The following is a 14,161-nucleotide window of genomic DNA, read 5'->3' as shown; positions in this document are numbered from 1 at the left end:
ATTAGTAGCATTTTCAAAAGAATCCAAGACCTAAACAAATATCCACAAATTACCATTTCTTAAGTTTGGTGGAAATAAAATAAAAAGTAAATCTTACAGGAAAGAAAAAATAAATCGTTATAATAAACAAATAAGAAGCAATTCTCACCGAAATATCGTAGTTCTCGTTAATATCATCCTCCATCATCATTCAATAAGGGGACTCACTTCAAAAGAGGTGTGATCACTAATCCAATGAGATTTCTTTAGGCTTTTGAACAAACCTGCAGGGGAGAATTGAAAAAAAAGCAATGAGAAATGAGGAGATTGAGAACAACAAACACTACTGAGATTGCATGTAAAAACAACAAACACTACCATTCTAACCAAAATACAAACACCTAGCTTGTCTCCAGTTGGCATTTTGGTGACAGAAATGATTAAAACCCAAGCCAAAACGTTCAGCCTTTATCCTGTTCTAACCAAAATACGAACACCTAGACTGCATGCTATGGTTTGAACAATTGCTTTTGGATTCTTCCTAATAGGGCACTAGTTTTTGTTCATATGAGGTGAGATCAAAGAGATAAATTCCAATACAACACATGAACTTCATTAATTCGGTTTTAAGGCTGAGAGTTATGAACAAATCTCAGACATTTCAATTGGCACAGGTTCAAAGTATAAACAGAACAAAAATGCAATTTCGAAAGGCTTATGAAAGATGAACACTTACCATTCACATAGGATTCCAAATTAGGCTTCAAACTAGAAGCTTATTGACCACAGTCAATCGACCCTTGTTTTGGGGGTTTTCTAAATTTTTAGGGTTTTAAGAAAATCAGAGGGAGATTAGATGAAATGGATCTAAAAAATTAAGGTTTTCAGAGAGAGTGAGAGAGAATTAGGGCTTTCACTTTTCAGCCTATGGCATATACAAACAAGCTCCTTTTTTTTCCTCCCACATTGTCACTCACATCTCAATCCACAAAACAGAAAATAGAGATATTCAATACTATTCATCAAAGAGATAAGGAAGGGGAAACCACAACCCAGATTTCTTGTATTGAAACTATTTATGTAGGAATAGAGCCCTAAAAAAATGGAGTGAGAAGAAGATAGATTTACCTATGTTAACAATGTTTTTTCCAGCCTTTTCCTCTTCTGTGAGCAAGCGTAGGAAGAAGGGAAGAGAGAGATTCAGATTTGAGAATATATCAAAGGAGAGAGGAATATAATGAAACCCTAGGCTAAAAGGGAAACGAACAGAAGAGGGGAGAGAGGACTTTACGAGAGACGCGTGCGTGCATGAGTTTTCTCAAAGCATATATATGAGTTTTAAGTTTTAAGAAAAAAAAGCTAAAGTAACTCGGGTCAGGTCGGGCCCCTTCAAAACCGGCTTGACCCGAGATTCACCCGGGTTTTTGGATCTTAAACCCGACCTGACCCGAAACCCGAGAAATCTAAACCCAACCCAAGGTATTTACAGGTCGGGTCGATGTGGGTTGGGTTTTACCCGGCTCGAGTTGCAGCCCTAGCGAAAACCAACGTTTTTTTCAAATTAGTCTCCAAGCTGAAATAAAAAATGTGCGACCTAACACCACTCTTAGATGACATGACACCCCAAAACCAGTCAAAAGGCAAAGTAAACCCTAGAAATTGTGCAACCAACCAAACTAACCCAAAAGGGGCATTTTTTAGGCTTTCTTTTCATATTTCTCATCAACAGGGTGTATGTATCGGAGTCATGTATTTTTTGTGGAAATACAGGTGGCACATGTATTCGAATGGTCATTGATCTTGGAAACCATTCTGACTGGCATTGTCTTGGTCCCATGCTATACAAACATCCCATAAGCAAGCTAAAAGGCCTATAAAAATCAACGCGCGATTAAAGCTTCTTTTTAACTGCCCATTTGATTCTATTTCTATAGAATACGGAGTTCTAGTTCCACTACGTGCTGGAGTGTCATCTATATCCTGTAAGTGGGTGTACAAGGTAAATAGCAAAGCGGATGGATAGGTTAAGAGATTCAAGGTGAGACTTGTAGTTTGGAGATTCTATTAGAAATACGGGCAAGACAATGACGAGACATTCAATCCAATAGGCAAAGTTCTGAAGGTTCATGTGTTCGTAGCCCTTGCTTATTTCGCTGAGTTACAGAAATCTGCGAAGTTTAGAAAGGAGCCTGGCATGACCAGTAAAGAGTCAACGCTAGGGGGAGTGTTTGAGTCATCGTCGACTCTACACGGCGTCGGAGGGGTTGAGCCGATGCGAATGGACATGTTGAATCCTAATGAAATTATGAGTCCTAGTTTGGTAAAAAGTTTGTAGTTGTTTTATGTATTTGGTTTGCTTTAGAGTTCATTTGTGAGGAGAAAAATGGACGGTTGGTACTTGTTTTTGTTAGGATTCTAGTTTGACTTGGAACAGGACTTCAAGTATTTCTTTTTATAAAAAGAGACAATTGCCCATTCATTTGTTAGGATTCTAGTTTGACTTGGAATAGTACTTCGAGGGTTTCTTTTTATAAAAAGAGGCAACTGCAAAACGTAAAGAGAGGAGTAAACATGAAGGGTGGTGTAAATATTTTTTTATGAAAATATTCACAAAAGGGAAATGTTTCTCTCCCTACTTCATGTTCTTATGTTTTTTGCTTCTTTTGATTTTATCTCTTCTTTAATAAGTGGTATCAAATGCTTTGATTTCTTTTTTCAACAAGTGGGATCAGAGCTTTGTGATTTGATCTCTTTTTTTAACATGCATATGCTAGTATAGACCAGTATAGTAAATTGTTAACCAAACAATGGACAAAACTAATTCCTGGATAGTACAATGTCGAGCAAACAATGGACAGAAATAATCTCAGGATAAAAATAGTGCCAATGAACAAAAGTTAAAATGGATACAGGACAACCTACTGGCAACGGTGTATCCGGGACAAGGTGTTATTCAACGGAAACCTATCTTGAAATCAACCAGGCCCATATATGACAAGGTGAGTTAGAAAATATTCAAGTTTTCAAGGAAAATTGTAAGCCTATGACCCTACTTTATCTTTTCTATGGAATATTATTTGATTTATCTTTTTAATAATGGTTTTCCTAGATAAAAAATCCTTAAAAATCACTAAAACTAAGAAGAAAAAAAGAAGGTAAGAATTAGAAAAAAGAGTACTATATCCACAACTTAGTGACTTAATAGTTTCTTTTAATGAGTTGTAGTTTCTTTTAAAGCATGGCAACTTGGTAGTTTGGCCAAAGTTGCTTACTAACTTTGGTAGCTTTTATAACACAACAAGTATAATTTAGTCATTTCCTAATACAACAGTTAACTTTTAAAGGGAAGTCATTTCCCTTTTTAAATTCATAAAAAAACAGAAAGTGCACCACTTTTGACACTTACAGAAGGGAACGTTACATAACCATAATAAACCTCCCAAAATCCAGTCCACCCACCAACTTTTTGCACGCCATTGCCTATATCTTTTTGCCACCCCACTCATCATTATATACACAACTTTTTATCTCAAATTTTTAATTCTCCTTCAAGCCCATGAATCTAATCCATTCCTGCACCTTTCCTCTGCCCTCTTTCTAAGCTTTCAGTCTCCTCCCATGGTGAGTTTTCTCTTTCAAGGGAGTTAGGTGTGTGCTGATCCTCAGAGGTCTTCAGCCGTCATCATCTTAGGAGAGCAGGTCATCACAGCATCCGCGACCGTCAAGAAGATCTTGTCTTGGCCAATCATCTCTGGGAATTTGGACGCGTAGAGCTTGTCGATCACCACCTGCCCGGGATTGGCTAGAACAAGCTGTTGAAACATTATGAGAATTTTGAGGTACTTTTCAATCTAATAATAGTAGAAGTTAGTACATGGTTTGATTCATTAAGCATTCTCATCCTCAGTGGAATTCGCGTAATTTATAGAAATGGTGGGCATTTTCATAATTCATGGAAAGAAAATGTATAAAATCCTGTTCCTGTTTTCATTTTTTCTATATGGGATTATGGTGTGGTTGCTCACCTGAACGTCTCGCTTTTGGAGACTCCTGTGCAACTCTTCTAAGGCGTGGATGCCGCTGGTGTCGATGTCGATAACAGCTGCAACATAAAAAAAGTCGTAAAAATAAGTCTAGGCTCAACTGAATTCAACATGTTTACAAATGAAAAAGTTAAAAAAAGGAAACATAAGACTGATTCAGATTTGCTTACGTGACATTTCCACAATCAAATACTCAATACGTGGTTCGTCGTTTGCTTTCAGTTGTTCATCTTCATCACCCAACCATCTCAGGATCCTGCAAGAAAACATGTTTAAATGTTGTTAGTATGTTCTTGTGGGATTTGTAATTGCCCATGTGGGGTTAAACCTACTTAACAGCATAAGACTGATACAGAGTAAGTAGAATTGCCAGTAAAAATTCCCACTTGGGTTTTGAACATATCAATCAAAAACATCAAATAGAATGATGAAAGTATAAAAGGACATAGTTTTAGTAAGTCAAATAGAATGATGGAAGTATAAAAGGACACAGGACATCGTTTTAGTATGCCAAACACTGTAATTGTTAGCTGCATCTGTTAAGATGTCACTGTTACAGATTTTTCTATTTGCTGTTTTATCTACTGTGATTGTGGTATGCTGCATGCTGTTTAAATTTTGGGTTCTCTGTTGAAGTTTGCTAAAAAAAATGAACCCAATTCTGTCTAATTAGATATAAAAACTTAAATCATGACACCATTCCTAACAGTATATTCTTTGAACTGAAAAATATGGAGACACAATCAAGTCCATCAATACCTCTCCTTAACATAGTTGGAGTTGGAAAAGTAGATAGCTGAATCAATTCTCACAATCAGAATACCGGGAACTTTCTTTGCATTAGGATACTGTTCAATGTTCCTATAGATGGTTGTTCTGGGAAGGTTCCCAAGTATAGCTGTCCTTGGTCTTGTCACTTGCAGAAGGATTTTTGCGAATGATATCGCAACCTGTTTGAAAGAGATCATGAAAACATATTTTAGTAATTAGTATCCAGCAGATCATCGTGGGCAAATAAAAGTTAGTTGAAAGGACAATCCGCTTCTTACCGCAATCAAAAGGCCAATCTCAACAGATGCAAAAATTACACCAAAGAAGGCTCCCATGCAGGCGACAAAATCCAATTTATCGATTTTCCAAATCAGATGTGCTGCCTCATAGTCTATTAGGCTGATCACAGCTGAAATAATGATAGATGAAAGAATGGCATTTGGAGTGTACTTGAAGAGGGGTGTGATAAATTCTAGGGTTAGGAATACTACGGCCGACATCACGATATTAGAAACAGCTGTTTGGCATCCAGCCATGTAGTTCACCGCAGAGCGAGAAAAGGAACCTGAAAAATGGAAACCCATCAATCCAAGAGTAGACACAAAGAAAACAGGAGCTTTGAAATAGAAGATTGTTGTGGCAAACTTGTCCAAGTTTACATACATACATATGCTCTAAATTAGCTGTTTCACCTGTTGCCACATAGCAAGAAGTCATTGACCCCGCAACATTCATCACTCCAAGGGCCACCATTTCTTTGTTTCCATCCAATTGATAGTCCTTCATAGCTGCAAATGTTCTTCCAATCGCTACAGCCTCCTGATAAATCCATAGCATTTGGTTTTAGAATATAGAAATGTAATTTTAATATCTGTACACATAGTCTTGAACTCTGGAACTGACTTACCGTTAAGGCCACCATACCAGCCACGACACCAATTCGGAAACCTTTCCCAACATATCCACCGGTGAAATAAATTTGATTCAAAGATGAGGGATTTATACCCTTCTTTATGTGGTTCACCTTTTAGACATCAGAAGCAATATTAGTACTGTACTGGTTTTATTGCGACGCAATAATTCAAGAAAACACTTCCATTAAGTTTTCAAGAAGAAGAGTTGTGAGTTTTCATTCAATTCAAAGTTGATTACTTACAATTTGAACACCATGCCTTTCGGCATGGGTGATATATACAAAAAAGGTGGATAGAACAACAGAGATCAAAGGGGCAATCGCAGCCACCCAGAAAAGGTTCTTTCTCTTCTTCCCCTGTTACATCAAATTATGTAAGAATTAGGGAAAAAACCTCAGACGAGCATAAAGTTCAAGCTATATGGCGCAAAGAGAAACTCTTACGATATATTTGGCAAGTAGAAGGAAAGCCAAGAACACTGTTGCTAATAGTATTGTCTGCCAATTCCACTGTAGATGCAGTAAACGTTAATGGTTAATAAATGCAACTGACTGCACCTATTTTACTCAATTTTCAAGAGTGATTATTCCTCACCCCATGGTGTACTGAACCCCATACCGAACGCATAACAGAAACAATATCGGTCTTCTTGCTAAATTTCTTGATGCCAAGGAAACCTTTGAGCTGCTGTAGGGCAATTGTAATGGCTGCCCCACCCATAAACCCAATAATGGCAGCATGAGATAGGAAGTCTATCAAAAATCCTAACCTGAAAATGTAACCAAAGTTATTGATATTATAACATAGAATAGTGATATTGGTGAACGATCGGACACAGGAGAATAGCTATCAACAATTAAAATGGCTAAATCGCATCCTCATGGAGTGAGAGAAAAGCATGCAGACATTGGCTCCATAAATAATCAGAAGTTTGTTGTTATAAACAAAGCAATGTAGTACTAAGTACTAACAACACACTGCAGAATATAATCACAAAAATGATGCTTCGTATAGTATCATTTAATTTTGAGTCCAATAATGAGTTTTGGACTCACAATCAGTTCTCAAAATCCAAAACAAACAGGGCCTTAATTTTGTGGGGAGTTCTGGTTTTGTAATTTCAAAAGGAATGCGTGGTTGCAATTTATGTTAGTTACCTGAGCAACCCAAGTGCGGCTTGTGTAATACCAGCAAAAAAAGTCGCGGTGAATGCAAGCCGGCGGTACTCAACTGGATTGGAGATAGGGTCAATCTCATTCTGGAGCAGAGTTCCAAGCAACAGAGACACAACCGCTACCGGACCAATGGCAATGTCTCTCGAACTCCCCATAAAGGCATAAATCAGCGGTGGAACAAAACTAGAGTCTGTTACATTCAATAAAAGAAAATTTTTTCCATGAAATCAATTGGTAATAACTAATAAGTCATTATGTTATTGTTAAATAAAAATAATAAACTTAAATGGGAATGTGTAACTTACATAGCCCATATTGGGGAGCCAAATTCGCAAGCTTTGAATACCCAATGTCCTATTTCATAGAACAAATCTCACATTAGAGAATTTATTAGGCTGGTTACCAAATGGAGGCAACTAGTTTCTTTAAATTATCTACCTGTGGTATACAGAGACTGGCAATGGTTAGTCCCGCAATAAGATCTCCTTTGAATTTCTGTAAATTATAGTGTCTCCCCCATTCGAGGATGGGAAATATGGCCTGAAGGCCTAGGAAAAACTTTTTTGACCTTGGTTGGTCCTTGAAAGGGCGGAAAGGGTCATCGGCGAATAACGTTTCCTTCACTGTAGAAGTGAATTCCGTAATGAGCTTTTGTCGAGGGGGCAATCTCACCTTGTGAACAAATGGAAATTCATCCCCATTATGTGTGGAATTCAGGGTGGTGATGTCCAATTCTTTTGTTTCATGATCATCAGAAACAGAGTGACCCATCTGAGACTAAAATTAGAGGTGAATACAAGAACAAAGTATTCACCTGTACGACGTCACAAAATTCTATCAGTAAAGTCTCAAACAGTCCTTAATATGTGTTAGCAAGTGAAAGTAACAAACGCTACAGCATTACATATATACAAAGATATCTAAATCAGAAGACATCACACATAAATTTAATAGAAATATGCTATGTCACAAATGTCGTTCTCGGGAATTTCTCGGCAAGGGAAAATCTTGGGATAGATTAATTTTTATTAATTTTCCGGGTTCATATTGAGAAATAAACGGTAAAATTAACATTATTTAAAAAAATATATTAAATTTAATAAAAATATATAAAATAAAATATCGTAAAAATATCAGGATAATATCACGATATTATTGGGATATTTTATGATAAAAACGAAAATATTGCTATATTTTAAAAATCTCGGGATTAGTCCGGAATTTTCTCGTTTTATCAAACTCTCACGATAAAAATGCTATATTTTGAAAATATCGGTGACATTTGTGACATAGGAAATATGAAACCAAACATTCAACCAAATCTCAAATATATAACAGAATGCAGATAAATTAGAACAAGCTATCTAGTAAGTGGGACTTAGTTAAGTCAATAGAGATAATTACCCAATTAAATCAACAGGGGTGTACTGAATCTGAGATCTTGCTAACCTATGAGAGAATGATCATGAATAAAGGCTCTCTTGTGCTTGATTTAAGAAGGGAAGTTGGAGAATTGCATACAATATAATAAAACAGAGGGACTATAATGAAGGAATTGACAACAAGTACTCCAACACAGAGCCTTCTGCCCCTCTAAAATAGAAATAGAGAAGGTGCTTATATAATCTTTAACAGAATTGCATGTCAAACTTGTTCCCTGAGGGATAAGGCACCATTATTATGAACCTAGATCTTACAGATACCCAATACAAGATTGCTAATGCGGGTGCTTAAGAGGGAAGAAGAAGAAGAGAAATTAGAACACAAGATCACATCCAAGAGAAGAAGAGGAATATGGGAGCAATGCTCAACCCAATTGATATTCCATCAATTACATAAGTTTATCAACATCCAAAATCCCCCCAAAAGATGGTTTCTAACCCCTTAAATAAAAGAAAACCAAAGAAAATTCGTTCAACCTTCTCCACTAGCTAACTTAGGGACTTAAATAACATTAATTGCACTGTAACTCATTAACTTTGACTGTTTTGGGAATCCATTGACACAGTCCACTAAAATTGCCATAATTTTCTAACAACTGGGCTAATTTTCGAGCACAAATACTTGTTGGAAAGATCTCAAAGAGACCTACAACTTTGTAGTTTATCATTTCCATGATTCTGCCATTTAATAGCCCAAAACATTGGTTGAAAATCGGTCAGAAGCTTTAATGCGGGAATGAACATTGAAACTCCACCAAATACACCTAGGCATGACATGGCTGCCATGTTGGCATTGCATCAATTGCTAAGTATAAACTAATTATTATTTTTAATTATAACCTAACTGACATATTTCTTGCATATTATTGTACTCATGAACTTAAACAGATGGTTAAGAAAGGTGTTGACTTGGCTGCTCTGATTACATCTGTTTTTTTTTTTTTTTTGATCGGCAAGCTGGGTTTAGGCTGACCCCTACCAGAATATTAATTTAAGAAAGATCTGATTTTCCATGGAAAGTTCAGAAAGAGAATCATGTCGGAGGAATTTTTCTGTCGTGGCTGTTAAACAATTGGTCATGTAAAGCCAAAGCCAAGTACGACTTCTACTCCCCGCATGAGGCCATGACAACATTCATACTGCTTTTTGTCTCCATTTCAATGAAATGGAAAAAGGGTCCCTGTATTTTTCATAGACATTATAAATAAAAAAGACTAGCAGAGAAGTAGCCAAAAGAACAAAAAAAGAAAACCCATATTTCAAAATATAAGAAAAGTATTCACTTGTTCAATCCTTGTATTTTATTAATTTTCTCCATCTATAATTTTTTTTTTGTTTCTCAGGAAAATCAAACTATAGAATATATATAAAGAACAATATCTTGAATGTTCAAGGAAACCCAGTACTAGTAATATTTCTTATGCAATACCAATATGATGCAAGTAAATCATACCTGATGGTAAAATTCAAAAGCCAGCTGAACAGATTCAAATTATTCAATCAAGCCATTAAACCAGACTCTTGGTTCTTCAGATTATTAAAAATATTCATTAAATTAATAAAACCCAATACAATTCTATGAAAAGGGTTATTTTTATATTATATATCCAAAAAGGCAAAAAAGGCTATTGACCTCTCACCTTTCCTAGGAGAGAAAAGCTTTACATGGAAACCATCGATAGTGCACCAAGAGGATGATTTCTAGAGAGAAAAAGGGTCCATAAAGAAAAAGCCAAATTGTTTCAGAGACCTCTAAACAACACCTCAAAAATTTAGAACAAAGAAAACTTGATTTATGTTCAATTGACTGTTATGTGGATAATACGCTGAATAACGAAACGACGACTTTGGAGTCTTTTTTCACGTTGTCTTTGTCCTTTGTGTCAAAATTGTCAAAAAAAGAAAAGGGATTTTTCTTTCATGATAAATTGTCTCTCCATGTGGTGAGAGGGATGGAGCGAGTGCTAGAAGGAGTGAGAATTGAGGGGCATGGTTGAGATGAGGGTGAGAAGTGGCTAGATTAAATTAGTAATTAGTGTAATCTTAGTAGGAAGGATTTCTAGATTTATCTGTTGCTTGGTTATATTTATCTCTTTCTATGTTTAACTCTTTGAGTGTTCTATATAATCACTCATTAGGGCTTGATGGGGTCCGGACTCAGCACTGAGGGAATCCGGACTCAGCACTGAGGGAATCCGGACTCAGCACTGAGGGGTCTGAACTCAGCATCCAATTAGCTGCTGGCACGTGGCCCTCACAAGGACCGTTGGAAGGCCAACACCTGTCCCCACTAGGTGTGGCACCTGGACCAATCAGGGACCTCCACCTGCCCTTCTTAGGTATGAGACCTGGTCCATACAGAGCTCACCACCTGTCTTGGACAGGTGGCTCAGAATTACCACCTGTCCTAGACAGGTGGCTCAGAATCACTATAAATAGCCTTCACTTGTACTAAGGTGAGGGTCCTGAAAATCTGAGAACCAAAACTCTAAGCTTTTGCTCTGACATTGCTCTGCACTCCTGCTCATAGTGACTTGAGTGTCGAAGCGCCTGTCCGGAGTATCACTCCGGGTTGGTCCTCTGACCCTTTTCTTTCTTGTCTGTACCCTTGTGCAGCGCAGGACTCAACCAGCCCCTCAGTCGCGGCTTGTTAGCTCGGACCATCCAGCCCTACCATAACCTGTTACCGATTTTAGGCCTAACAGATTTGGCGCCATCCGTGGGACCACGCAACAAAAAGCTGTTCAAAATCTCACTCAGATAAAAATGGTAGGACAGACCGGCAAGCGAGCACCTCCGACTTCTCGGGCTACTCGGGCTACGGCCCCCCGTGAAGGACGAAGTGAGCGGCTGGCCTCGCAGGTAGAGGTCGGGGCGGCCGTGGAGCGGACTTCGCCCCACTCGGACCGTTCAGACCCTACCCCGACCCCAAGGGAGATGCGGGCCCTTTTTCAAGAAATGACTGCTGTAGTTGCGCAGTTCAGGAATGCGGCCCCCGCACTCCAGCAACACCCAGTCGAGGTTCCTCGACCCGTTCAGAGGGGAGAAAGCTCCCGCAGAGAACGCGCGTCTCCACCCCGGGACCAAACTCGTCACTCCACAAGAAGAGACCACCGCTCGCGGGACAGGAACGTGCGCCCTGAGCCTCGTCAGCATCACCGGTCACGATCTCCCTCCGTGCAGAAACGTGGCAGCAAGAGAGACCCCATGCACGGAGAGGGATCGCGGCACCGGCGAAGGAGTCCCCTCAGCCAATCCGGATCCGCAAGGAGCCCATCAGCCGTGAGGAGTAGACCTGCCCGTCTGGCCGAGCAGAGGGATGATCCGATGTTACTGAGGATCCAGAAGATCGATAATAGAATCGAAGAGCTGGCTAGAGATCATGGCCGCCCTGCTTCGAGGATCTTCAGTAGCAATCCCCCTTTCACAGACAGGGTACTCGGTGCGGCAGTCCCCATGGGCTTCAAGATGCCGCAGATCCCGCAGTACGATGGGACCACCGATCCCGTGGATCATCTGCAGACCTTCAGGACCACGATGCTTCTCCACGGGGCGTCGGACGGGTTCCTTTGCAGGGCACTCCCCACCACATTAACTGGAGCCGCGAGAGACTGGTACTCGCGGCTGAAGCCCAAGTCTGTGGACAATTTCGACGACTTCGGGGACGACCTGGCCCGACATTTCATGAGCAGCAGAAGACCTCGAAAGACAACAGCTTCACTGATGGCCCTGAGACAGGAGGACGGTGAGGCCCTAAAAGCGTTCGTTGGCCGGTTCAACAGGGAGGCCCTACAGGTACCCAACCTGGATCCTTCCGCGGCAACGAATGCTCTTCTGGCTGGAGCCCGGTCCACTGACTTCAGAAGAGCAGTTGCCCGGCGCAATCCGCAGTCCCTGGCAGATCTGATGACCGGGGCGGAAGAGTACATTTCCGTCGAGGAAACTCTCGCTGCCCTGGATTCCGTCAGCAAGAGAAGACCAGAGGAGAAGAACCCCGCCAAGCAACGTAGGGACGATAGACCTCAGAGGAAGGAGAGCAGCCCGTCCCGGAAGGAAAGGAGCTCCCCCCGGCCTCGAAAGGAGAGGAGCCCCCCGACGAGGGAGCGCTACACGCCGCTCACCGCATTCAGGGCTCAAATTTTGGCAGCCATTCGGAAAGAAGACTTTATCCGATGGCCGAAGAAGCAGACACCAGAGGCGGGCACGCAAGATATGTCCAGGTATTGCCGGTTCCATAAGAGTCACGGCCACGACACCAATGCCTGCATTCATCTCAAGGAGGAGATCGAGCAGCTGATAAGCAGAGGGTACCTCGGAAGGTACTTAAAAAATAATGACAACAGAAGGGAGCGCCAGGACAACCCGAGGCCCAGAGACAGAAGCCCTCGAGACGCCCAACCTCTGGGCGACCGCATCCAAGCTCCTGCCCCGGCCGTTCTCCCTCCTCAGGTACCTCAACCTCAACCTCAACCTCATGGTGTTATTGGTACCATTTCAGGAGGGCCGACCGCGGGAGGGACCTCTTCATCGGCCCGCAGGACCTATGCCCGGCAGGTCAACGCCGTCCATGCCTGCAGCAAGAAGGCCGAGCCGGAAAATGAGATATCCTTTTCGGAGGCAGATCTTGACGGTCTGATCCTCCCGCACGATGATGCCCTGGTCGTCACCATGCTAGTGGCGAACTGGGAAATGAAGAAGATCCTGGTCGACAACGGGAGCTCCGCCGACATCCTCTACTATCACGCCTTCGAACAGATGATGATCGGAGCTGACCGTCTGAAGCCGGCCAACTCAGATCTGTTCGGGTTCTCAGGAGAAGTTGTCAAGGTCGAATGGCAGATTGAGCTTCCAGTTCTCATCGGGGAGCCGCCCCGCCAGTCCTTCGCTATGGTGACCTTCCTGGTGGTTAAGGCCAAGTCAGCCTATAATGCCATTCTAGGACGCCCTGGCCAGAACCTCCTCCGAGCTATTCCCTCCGCTTATCATCAGAAGATGAAGTTCATTACGCCAGGAGGCATAGGTGAAGTCAGAGGGGATCAGCCTCAATCAAGACGATGCTATGCGGCAGCGCTGAGAGGGAAGAATGCGTCTGAGTCTCTTCCAATCGAGCTGTACGATCTGAGAGACGAAGCGCAGGTCACAGTCAACGAGCCCGCAGAGGACCTCATCTCTATTCAATTGAACAACGATGACGAACAGAGGGTTGTCCAGATCGGCTCTGCCCTGCCAGAGGCCGCGCAGCAGGATCTCGCTTAGTTCCTCAGAGCCAATGCAGACGTCTTTGCCTGGACTCCTTCAGACATGCCCGGCATTGACCCGTCGATTAGCACCCACGAGCTCGGTGTCGATCAGACCTGCAAGCCCGTGAAGCAGAAGCGGAGACACTTTGCACCAGAAAGGCGGAGAGCCATCAGAGAAGAGGTGGAGAGGCTTTTGAAGGCCGATTTCATCCGTGAGATCCAGTATCCGGACTGGCTCGCGAATGTGGTGATGGTGAAAAAGTCCAACGGGAAGTGGAGGACCTGTATAGACTTCACAGACCTGAATAAGGCCTGCCCAAAGGACAGCTACCCACTCCCAAAAATAGACCAGCTCATTGACGCTACAGCAGGCCACGAGCTGCTCAGTTTCATGGATGCATTCTCAGGATACAATCAAATCAGAATGTACGAGTCAGACATCCCGAAGACATCATTCGTTACCGACCAGGGGACTTATTGCTATCGGGTGATGCCTTTCGGACTGAAGAATGCAGGAGCCACTTACCAGCGGCTCGTCAACAAGCTGTTCAGAAATCAGATCGGTCGGAACATGGAGGTCTACGTCGATGATATGCT

The 14,161-nt window shown here is 41.6% G+C and overlaps 1 protein-coding gene across 3 annotated transcripts; it reads right to left on the bottom strand.

The window, feature by feature from the left end:
- Window positions 1-3,243: 3,243 nt before the first annotated feature.
- On the bottom strand, window positions 3,244-10,119 carry LOC143848045 (sulfate transporter 1.3-like). Of its 3 annotated transcripts, none has more exons than XM_077356825.1 (14): window positions 9,965-10,119; window positions 7,321-7,696; window positions 7,188-7,236; window positions 6,865-7,072; window positions 6,302-6,476; window positions 6,151-6,216; window positions 5,950-6,063; window positions 5,701-5,817; window positions 5,486-5,612; window positions 5,072-5,358; window positions 4,782-4,972; window positions 4,193-4,278; window positions 4,005-4,081; window positions 3,244-3,791 (listed from the first exon to the last, which is right to left on the bottom strand). In XM_077356825.1, the coding sequence occupies exons 2-14, from the start codon at window positions 7,651-7,653 to the stop codon at window positions 3,642-3,644; spliced, it is 1,980 nt and encodes a 659-aa protein (XP_077212940.1). In that variant the 5' UTR covers window positions 7,654-7,696; window positions 9,965-10,119; the 3' UTR covers window positions 3,244-3,641. The 3 variants fall into 3 exon arrangements, with proteins under 3 accessions (XP_077212940.1, XP_077212942.1, XP_077212941.1); XM_077356827.1 differs by having other exon boundaries at window positions 7,321-7,659; XM_077356826.1 differs by having other exon boundaries at window positions 7,321-7,653; window positions 9,965-10,118.
- Between the last annotated feature and the right edge of the window lie 4,042 nt (window positions 10,120-14,161).

Source organism: Tasmannia lanceolata, unplaced genomic scaffold, assembly GCF_043159265.1.
Source record: "Tasmannia lanceolata isolate RefF3 unplaced genomic scaffold, GAP_Taslan_0.1 ptg000016l, whole genome shotgun sequence".
Lineage (NCBI taxonomy): Eukaryota > Viridiplantae > Streptophyta > Magnoliopsida > Canellales > Winteraceae > Tasmannia > Tasmannia lanceolata.
This window is presented reverse-complemented; position numbering and strand designations above follow the sequence as displayed.